General features: G+C 39.9%; 1 protein-coding gene across 1 annotated transcript; it reads left to right on the top strand.

The window, feature by feature from the left end:
- The first annotated feature begins 4,323 nt into the window (after positions 1-4,323).
- Positions 4,324-4,707, top strand: LOC110093841 (uncharacterized mitochondrial protein AtMg00810-like). Its single transcript, XM_020818857.1, has one exon. The coding sequence runs from the start codon at positions 4,324-4,326 to the stop codon at positions 4,705-4,707; it is 384 nt and encodes a 127-aa protein (XP_020674516.1).
- Positions 4,708-11,192: the final 6,485 nt, after the last annotated feature.

Here is an 11,192-nt window from a genome sequence, read left to right as displayed (position 1 = left end):
ACTATATAAAAGTCGCTTGAGATTTCACCCATAGTAAATCTTGATCGTTCATCTATAAATTTTAAATTAATCTACAACGTTCATATATGACTTTTCAAATTCTATCATTTATCACTTTCTATAAAATATTTATTTATTCAATTATTTACTGCCATTATTTTAAAATATATACTAAACTATCTATATCTATATCTATTTATAAACTTAAAATAAATATCTAACGTTCTTTTTTGACATTCACATTCCCTTGAACGATTTAACTCTGATTAACTTAGCGGTTTGTAAAATAAATAAAAAAATTTAATACTTCACCCTTCGATTTCTTTTTCTGAGCGTTTCTAGTAGTTAAACGGTTCTCTAGCTGAGCGTTTCAGGAGAGTAGCTGAATGGTTTCCTGCCGCTTCGACGTTATTTCTTATTTATTCTTCAGCTTCGCTTGAAAGAGAGTTTTGAAACTGACGGATTCGCCTTCTTCGTCAGCTATGACCACAAATGCATTCAGGTGTATGGTGGCATCCGTAAATTTGTTTGGAACTCTATTTCAGACATTTGGGGATCAAAATGCTTAGCATCTGCAATGTCCAGCGGTTGGAGTACTGGGACACTTTAGAGTCCAAGATACGTCGATGGATTTACATAGCTAGGGCTTCCTTGCGGATCATATCCGCCAGCGAGCACCGCCTTTGCGATTAAATTTTTTATGTCCTGTTGGGAGACGATACTGTAAACGAGCTTCTACTTATTCATGTATTTATGGAATGTACCATTCCTCTCGTCCATATAAACCTTGAAATAGTTCACTGTAGATTTATTCATTCAAATAATATATGTTTTATCTCTCTATTTCTCCCTTCGTTTCCTCTGTTCCGCTCCTCTGTTCGTTCGCTCTCATGGTATCATGAGCCAGGCTATGGGAGATCAAGACTCGACAAACTCCCGCCCACCCACCTCCTCAGCTATCTCCTGCAACCACACCACCGAACTTCACATTCCGGCACCGCTCAAGTTCCTCATCTCCAACATCAAGAACCCTCATTCCACATGCTCTCACCGCCGACAACTACGCCATTCGGCGTATCCAAATCCTCAAACAGTTTTCCACAAATGGTTACGCCGGCCAACTCAACGGGCCTGGTTCTTGCCCCACCAACGACACCTCTCCCGATTCTCAGTGTTGGAATCTTATCGACAACAATCTTATTTCCGCCCTCTTCTCCACAATCTCACCCACTATTCTTCCATACGTCATCTCTTCCACTACCTCCCATGAGGTTTGGCGTATTCTTGAACGCTGCCCAACCCACTTTCCGTTCGCGTGTGATCCAGCTCAAGAACGAGCTACATCACGTTCAAATGCGCGACCTCACTATGCAACAATACCTCACTCACATCAAATCCATCATCGACAACATCTCCGCCTCTGGCTCTCACGTTGATGCGGAAGGCATCATTCTCTACATCCTTAACGGCCTCCCTCCAACCTACAATCCTTTCAAGGTAGTTATCAGCACATCACTGCTTCCTAGGGATCTTGATAATCTCTATTCACTCCTTTGCAACAAATAAATCAACGTGGCTCAAGAAATTGCTCGAGACACCTCCACGGCTTCAGGGGATACCGCCCTCTACACCACTTCCGCCAATCAAACTCGCGGGCGTTCTCAGTGCCGATTCAACAAGAACAAAATCTCCCCATCTGGATCGATTTCGCCCGTTTCGCAAACCAATTTGCCCACGTCTTCTCCTCCCAGTGACGTAAGACCCATATGCTAATTCTATAATAAAATCGAGCATATCGCCCTAAATTGCTGGCATCACAATAATCCTAAGTTTGCGCCCACGAACCCAAGATCTATGACGGCTCTTCTTGCTCAACCGAACTCCTCAACTTCTCAAGACTGGATCATCGACTCCGGCGCGTCGAAATCACCTCACACCAGACATTAACGCTCTTCGCCACCCCAACATCGATCACGGTCAAGAAAGCGTTTCTATTGACAACGGATCTCAATTACCGGTTCTTCATTCAGGTCAAGGTCTCCTTCCTCTATCAGACACTCCTTGTAAGCTTCTCTTGTGCAAACTTCTTCATGTTCCAAATTTAACCCACAATCCTTTATCTGTATCACAATTAACTACTAACAATCATATTTCCATAAGTTTCGACGCTAACGGCTTTGAAATTAAGGATCTCAAAGACCATAATCTGCTTCTTCGTGGGCGTCATCATAATGGTCTCTACCAACTTCACCATTTTACAGATTCTCCCTCCATGGCTCTTCACGCACGCCTTCATCAGGAGCAGCTCTGGCATACACGCCTTGGTCACCCTCATCACAGTCTGCTCAAAGTGCTCACCAAACAAATTCCGGAACTAACACATGTCTCTTCCTCCATTTCTAGCAAATCTTGTAATGTGGAAAAATGTTATAAATTTTTGTTTAATAAAACTACATCTGTCTCGTCTTTTCCTTTTGACCTTATACACTTGGACGTTTGGGGGCCAGCTTCGTTACAATCTTGAGATGGTTTTCGCTATTACATATTTTTTATCGATGACTTTACAAGATTTTTTTGGATGTATCTAATGAAAACTAAAAATGAAACCTTCTCCAAATTCAAATTATTTTGCCAACTTGTCAAAACACAACATCACACTACCCCCGAAATCCTTCCGGTCCGATGGTGGAGGCGAGTTCTCAAGTACTGAATTCACCTCCTTCCTTCACCAACTTGGCATACAACGTCAACTTAGCTGTCCGCACACTCCCGGACAGAATGATCTAGCAGAAAGAAAGCATAGGCATCTGCTCGACCTCACTCGCACTATGTTACATGCCTCCAATTCACCCGCCAACCTTTGGGTCGAAGCGATCTCTACGGCAAACTATCTCATTAACCGCCTTCCCTCCTCTTCAATCTCTCTTCAAACTTCCTTCTATCGTCTACACGGTCATTCACCTACATGCAATCACCTCCGCACTTTCGGATGCCAATGCTTCCCTTGGCTCCAACCTTACGCTGCCAACAAACTCTCTCCGTGGTCTCACGAGTGCGTCTTTATAGGATATTCTCCTATACATAAAGGTTACAAGTGCTTAGATCTCAACTCTAACAGAATCTACATATCCCGCCATGTACTCTTTAATGAATCTCAATTCCCCTATAAAGATAACCATACCATGTCCTCGCAGTCTCAACAATCCGCTCCTACCTCGGTCCCACCTATCCTTCTTGTCCCGAACTCTGTCACATCCACATCCCCGCTGAATCACAACAAATCGCAAACTAGACGTTCACATTCCACTGCTACACCCAAGCCTTCAAGTCCCAGCACTAGCCTCATACCTTCTCAGCCCCATGTGGTACCCTCAGATTGCTCTCATACATCTCTGGTTCGTCCTTCTCACCCAATGCAGACCAGGCTTAAATCAGGTATTACCAAACCCAAACAAATCATCTCTTCTCAGCACTACTCCTTCCCTCCCCACACCCAACTCTTACGCTCAAACCATTAAATATCCTCACTGTCGTCAAGCCATGTCCGAAGAATTTCACGCTCTGCAGAAATAAGGAACATGGACTCTCATACCCGCCCCAACCCACAAACCAATCCTTGGATGCAAATGAACCTTCAAAACAAAACTTCTACCAAACGACAAAGTGGACATATATAAGGCTCGCCTTGTGGCTCAGGGTTACGATCAACAATTTGGTATCAATTACATTGAGACCTTTAGTCTGGTTGTCAAGATGCCCACAATCTGAATTCTCCTCACCATTGCTCCAAACCGGAACTGGCAAATCTTACAACTCGACCTCTCTAACGCATTCCTCTACGGCGACCTATCCGAAGACATCTATATGCGCCAACCAACAGGTTTTGTTGATACTAAGTCACCTTCCTCGGTCTGCAAACTCAACAAATCCCTATACAGTCTCAAACAGGCTGTAAGAAAATGGTTTGAAAAATTAACCGACTTCCTTTAGAATCAAGGCTTCAGGTTCAGTCGTTCCGATCCTTCACTCCTCATTTTCTCTCATAATGATATACAAATATTTCTACTCATTTATGTGGATGATATCATTCTCACAGGAAATAACTCAGCTGCGATTCAGACTCTCCTCTCCAAACTACAATCACAATTTGCTCTAAAACAACTAGGCCAAATCTCACTGTTCCTTAGAATTCAAATCATTAGGCATCCATCCGGTCTGTTCCTCACACAACAGCACTACGCATAAAAATTGCTAAAGGACTATGGACTAGCTGATTGCAAACCGGAGCCTACTCCTACTTCTCACAAGCCTAAATCGTCAGACATGGCCAGCCAGCTCTTCCACGATCCAACACTCTATCGTCGCCTCGCCGGGTCTCTACAATATCTCTCCATCACTTGTCCGGACATCACCTTCGCAACCAACCAAGTTTGTCAACATATGCACCAACCCATGGTACAAGACTTTCAAGCTCTCAAGGGGTTGCTCTGGTACATCAAAGGCACACTGGCATTCGGACTGCCAATTACACCAGGCAACCTGACCCTTCGGACATACACCGATGCCGATTGGGATTCGAACGCCTATGACCGGAAGTCGATCTCCGGCTTCTGCACCTTCTTGGGACCAAATCTCATCTCTTGGTCAGTCAAGAAGCAAGTAACCATCGCCAAATCCTCCACTGAGGCCGAGTACAGATCACTCTAAACAGCCACTTCCGACGTCATTTGGTTGCTGACTTCTGGCCGAATTAGATACACATCAACATTCGCCCACTACCATACACTGCAACAACACCTCGGCTATCGCTCTTGCCAAAAACCCAGTGTTCCACACTCGAACCAAGCATATCGAGATAGACTATCAATTCATATGCCAACATATAGGCTCTGGTGCTATTGCCCTCACGCACATCCCCTCCGCGGATCAAGTCACAGACATCTTTACGAAATCCTTTTCACCAGCTTGCTTTCATGAGCTTCACCACAAATTAACCATTCAAAAGGTGAATGATTAATTTGAGGAGAGCTGTAAATGATCTTCTACATATTCATGTATTTACGGAATGTACCATTCCTCTCGTCTATATAAACCTTGTAATAGTTCACTGTAGATTTATTCATTCAAATAATATACGTTTTATCTCTTTGTTTCTCCTTCGTTTTCTCCGTTTCGCTCCTCTATTCGTTCGCTCTCAGATACCCCCTTTGTTGAATTAGTGACGAGAGCGACTATTCAACTACTATATTTCGTTAAGGCCATCATCATTTGTCACCGCTCTTCAGAGAAGCTCTTTAAGGTCCTTGGCCTCCATAGTGCCCTTACGGATTTGCTTTCTAACATCGCCATCATATTCCAATCCAAAGCTTTGGAATCAATAAACACACAGGTTGTAGAGATCATTGCCAGGCTTGCCAAAGCTGCTCGAGAAATCTTTTCGGAGTTTGAGAGTGCTATTATCAGAGAACCCACAAAATTCTTGTTCGTGGAGGTACTATTCACGTGCTTACTGTTAGAATATAACAATAACTATATTCAAGAAAGGACAGTTAATCTAAGCCGTAGATCAAAATAGATATGGACTGTAAAATGTAAATACTAGATCTTTAAATATATGTAATAACTCGATTAAAGGGGGAAAATTCTTATTTTTCGGTTTTACCTGAGATGGTTTACGACTGGAAGTAGCTTTCTACATGGTATCAGAGCTAAGTCCTCTTCCTTCTCTCGATTTTTTTCTTCTCTAAGTTTCTGGATCGTATGGCTCTCGTTTTTTTTTCTTTCTCTTGCTGAGCTTTCATACCATGGAGGATTCTTCAACCTCTCTCTCTGCCCTAGAGGCCATTTTACCCTATCCGCTTATTCCCATCCCTCCTCAACTCAAATTCTTGATGAATAACATCAAAATTCTTGTGTCAAATCCATTAACCTCTAAAAACTATCCTCTATGGCGATCTCAAGTTGAAAATATTTTTTCCGCACAAACTGACTGGTTCTTGGACACCGGCGCTTATACTCATCTTACCTCTAATCCAACACAACTTCGAACGACAGACACTTATACCGGCAATTCCCAAGTTACTCTCGGCAATGGTCATCAACTTTCGATCCAGTACACAGGTAAAGGAATCCTGCCTACTCCGTCAGGTAACCTCCAGTTAAATAATCTTCATCAAGTTCTGGATCTTGCTTTCAATTTACTATCTATTTCTCAATTAACGCAAGACAACTCGTGCACTGTAACATTTTCTTCTCATGGCTATACTATTAAGGATTTGAAGACTAACCGGGTACTGCTACAGGGACCTTGCCATAATGGTTTATATTCGGTTCGGGCGTCAGTTCCGGCAACAAAACTGGCGCTGCTTTCTATTCAAGCCATACCGGATCTCTGCCACAGTCGGTTGGGCCATCCAGATCCGAATAAAATACGATCCATTGCTAGAAATAATCCAAATATACATACTACTTTTTCTATTAAACATTGTCATACGTGTAGTCTTGCTAAAAGCTGTCGTTTATCATTTTCAAGTTTTAGTTCTCGCACTAATGCACCTTTTGACATTGTTCATTCTGATGTTTGGGGTCCGTCCCCTACTAAATCCTTCATGGTTTTTGTTACTATGTTTCTTTTATCGATGATTACTCTCGTTATTGCTGGTTTTATCCTATTTTACAAAAATCTGATGTGTTTTCTAAATTTGTTGAATTCTACAACATGATCAACTGTCAATTTGATAAAAAAATCAAAATCCTCCGCACTGACGGTGGCGGAGAATATTTAAATCAACATTTTCAACAATTTTGCAGAAAATTTGGATTACTACATCAATATCTTGCCCCTACACTCAAGCTCAAAATGGTCTCGCTGAAAGAAAACATAGACATATAATGGAAACTGTTCGGAGTCTCTTACTTCAATCTTCCACACCTCACACCATCTGGGTTCATGCTCTTCTCACTGCCGTGCATCTAATCAATATCCTTCTCTCTCGTGCACTGCACAATATCACTCCTCATGAGATCTTGTTTCAAACTAAGCCTACCTACGCACATCTCAAAACCTTCGTGTGTCTTTGCTACCCATGGCTCCGACCTTATTTTAAATCCAAACTCGGACCATTATCCAAACTATGTGTCTTCATAGGGTACGCATCTTCCCAAAAAGGATATCACTGTCTTGATCCTTCGACTAACAAAATTTACACATCCCGTCATGTGGTGTTCAATGAACAAACATTTCCTTATTCCCAGATGCCAAAATTGTTTGCATCTGCCAACAAATCTCAAAGTTTATCTCCTCTGCTCTTGGTTCCAGCATCTATTCTTCCTACTCATTCCATCAGTAAAAGTATATCTCATACACCTCACGTTGCATCAATCCAACAACACACTTCACCTCCTTTAACTTCCACTCAGCAAACCAACATCACTGCTTCCAGTGAAAATAATAATGCTGGGGTGCAATCCAGTACTACTCCACCTACTCACAGTCATCACATGGAAACAAGATCTCGCACAGGCAATCTTAAACCCAAAGCTGTGTTCAATCTCACGCATCAGCTTAATCCTCCTGACCCAACTTCTTACACTCAAGCTTCCAAATATTCACACTGGCGTCACGCTATGTCTCTTGAATTTCAAGCACTGTAGTCCCAAGGCACTTGGGATTTGGTTCCGTCCTCGCCTGCTCTAAATATCCTCGGTTGTAAATGGATGTTTCGCACAAAGTATAATTCTGATGGCTCTATTGCGAGGTATAAGGCTCGACTTGTTGCACTTGGCTGCAATCAAGAAATTGGGCTTGACTATCACGAAACGTTTAGTCCGGTTGCCAAAATACCCACATTCCATATCCTCATTACTGTTGCATTGCATAATTCCTGGTCCATTCATCAGTTGGATGTTTCTAATGCGTTCCTACACGGGTCTTTAAATGAAATCATTTATATGAAACAACCACCGGGGTTTCAAGACAACGCACATTCGACACACATTTGCAAACTAAACAAGGCCATTTATGGTCTAAAACAATCGCCAAGACAATGGTTCTCTACGTTAACAGGTTATTTAAGTTCTCTTGGATTTTGCACAAGTTCTTATGATCCATCCTTGTTTCTTTATTGCAAAGACCATGTCCGTTTATACTTCTTGATATATGTCGATGAATTCATAATGACAGGAAATGGTAACACTGCTCTGCAAGAACTTATTCGCAAGCTTCATAGTCGGTTTAAAATGCGAAAATTGGGAAATCTTTCTCAATTTTTAGGCATAACGACAGTCACAACCGAAGCAGGTCTCATTCTTCATCAGCAAAGATTTGCTCATATAATCCTTGAAAGGGCGGGCATGCTCAACTGCAAACCGGTATCTACACCTATTTGCACTAAAGATCCGACTCTTTCTACTGAGTCAGCTATTTTTTCTAATCCTTTATTATATCATCAATTAGTGGGATCTCTCCAATATTTGACACTTACTCGCCCTGACATAGCATATGCAGTTAATAGAGCATGTCAATTTATGCATCAACCAACTAATTACCACTTTCACTTGCTTAAACGCATACTTCGTTTTATCAAAGGTTCTCTTAATACTGGTTTACCTCTTGCTCGACAGTCTATTGCTCTAACATCTTATGAAGATTCTGATTGGGCGGGGGATCGCCAGGACCGAAAATCAACAACAGGCTATTGCACTTTCTTGGGAAATTCCATTGTCTCTTGGAGTGTCAAGAAACAAACAACCGTAGCGAGGTCTTCCACCGAGGCAGAATATCGAGCACTCGCTTCCGCCGCTACCGAAGTTATCTGGACTCGACAACTTTTGCAAGAACTCGGTCACCCGCAACAATCACCTACCACATTATTCTGTGACAACGTATCTGCTATTGCTTTGGCCAACAATCCGGTCTTTCACGCGCGCACCAAACACATCGAGGTTGACTGTCATTTCATTCGGGAGTGCATCAAAAACAATACCATACAAGTGCATCACATATCAAGCAAGGACCCCAGATTGCAGATTTATTTATCAAAGCTCTACCTACGGCCAGATTTCGTCTCCTATCCAACAAACTGACATTAAGTACTGAATCATCAGTTTGCAAGAGGGTGTTAGAATATAACGATAACTGTATTCAAGAAAGGACAGTTAATCTAAGCCGTAGATGAAAATAGATTTGGACCGTAGAATGTAAATACTAGATCTTTAAATATATGTAATAGCTCGATTAAATGGGGATGAATAAAATTCTTATTTTCCGGTTTTACCTGAGATGGCTTACGACTGGAAGTAGCTTTCTACACTTACAAGGTATGTCATGAACTACAGTCTTATGTCGAATTACGAGCAGACTTTGATTTAGTTGATCAACTCAAAGCCACCAACAGCTACTCTGCTGCTCGACAATAACTCCAATGGAATTTTGCCTGATATGGAATTGCCATAGCCAGTAAACCAATGTCCTATTACTTCTCATTTAATCAGGATAATATATACACTCCAACTCAATATTGAGAATAAAACACAGGTATACAAGGATGCTTTCCTTTCCCATATTTTGGCAATTGGCAACTAGCTATTATTGAACAACATGGATGAGAGTTCTGTATTGCAGGAGGGATGAGGGATCACATGTAGGAGGAAGCTTCTCATCTATTGTCTCAAAATCTCATCTCAGAGAAAGATTCAAAGCTTTCAATGTTGCATTTGAGAAAGTTCACATAACACAATCAATATGGGTCTGCGCCGGATTCTCAACTAATGGAGGAACTAAGAATTTCAATATAAAAAAAATTGCAACCAGCTTACAGATTCTTTTTGGGACGATTCAGACATCATATAGAGAACGGGAGACACCCAGGGATGTATATTAAGTACTCAATTGATGATCTTGAGATATCTTTGGTTGATCTTTCTGAAGGGTGCTCACATCCTCTGCTTGGCAAGAAAAAGTCCTATTGAATGTTTTTCAGTATAAGGAGATTTGTAGAAACTATTCTTTTAATCTTTTTGAGAAGTTTTCAAGTGATGGGGTTTTACGAAGGTGAAGAATACATGTTGGTTGAAAATTCTTAATCAAAAGCATTTTGACTTGGAGACGACTGAATCATTTTTTGAAGTTTCTATTTCAGTACTAGAGCCCCTGTAAAGTTTCTTCTATAAGTTTATATGTTAAATACTCTCTCTCTCTATATATATATATATTCATTGGTTGCAATTTCCTATATTTCTCATAAATTTTCAATTTTGTATAACTAATAGTAAAGAAATTAATTTATTAATGAACATCTGAATTTGTTTTGGGGGATTATTTGAACATCTATGTCTTCTTCAAAATTGATCGATCCTAACTATTTCGATTGATTTAACAGTTTAATTCAAATGACTAATAGCTGAGTGTGGTTATATTTTGCCCAGCTGCCAGAACAAAGCTTAAGCACCTTCTAGCCCGGTGGATAGTAGGCTTGTTTGCCGCATTATACTTCACAGGTAGTCCAAAATTAATGAATTTTTTATTTTTCTCAACTTATTTAGTTAAGGTGTTTATTTCAACTTCTCCTTATATTCTCTTAAAAATCAAGTTATCTTTCTTCGTTGTATTTAATTAATGTTATTCGTATATGAGAAAATACTATTGCAGCTGTAATTTGTGTAAGAATTAGTATTTTCGATTGATCATCAAAAAGCAAAGAAGAAGGCAATTACAAATCATAAACATCAATCAATCTGTATGAGCCCAAAGTTTGCTGGTTTAATTTTTAGACATGTAATTCTGTGCAAAAAGATTGTTTCATAATTTCTTTAACTCAATTGGATTTAATATTTTAAAATAATGTTTGATTGTTGAAACATACATATTAATATATTTTGATAGAGCTCAATAAAATAACAATTTATGCTTAAACTCTCTCATAAGATTGTTTGTAATATTTTTAACATTAAAGTCTTGATTTTATTTTTAATTATATTATATTTAATATTTATATTTTTACATATTACTTCAATAATAATATAAGCCTAAACCCTAAATTTTAAATATTTATATTAAAATTTTAGAAATGTGATAGATATATTGTTATTTTTATCAATAGCGTGCTATTATGATCAGACATTAAATTACATATCTTCTAAATATATTAAGAAAAAAAAATGTCATGATAATTTGACTATTTTTTATTATAACT

The sequence above is a fragment of the Dendrobium catenatum genome, unplaced genomic scaffold (genome assembly GCF_001605985.2).
Source record: "Dendrobium catenatum unplaced genomic scaffold, ASM160598v2 fragScaff_scaffold_1557, whole genome shotgun sequence".
Classification (NCBI taxonomy): domain Eukaryota; kingdom Viridiplantae; phylum Streptophyta; class Magnoliopsida; order Asparagales; family Orchidaceae; genus Dendrobium; species Dendrobium catenatum.
This window is presented reverse-complemented; position numbering and strand designations above follow the sequence as displayed.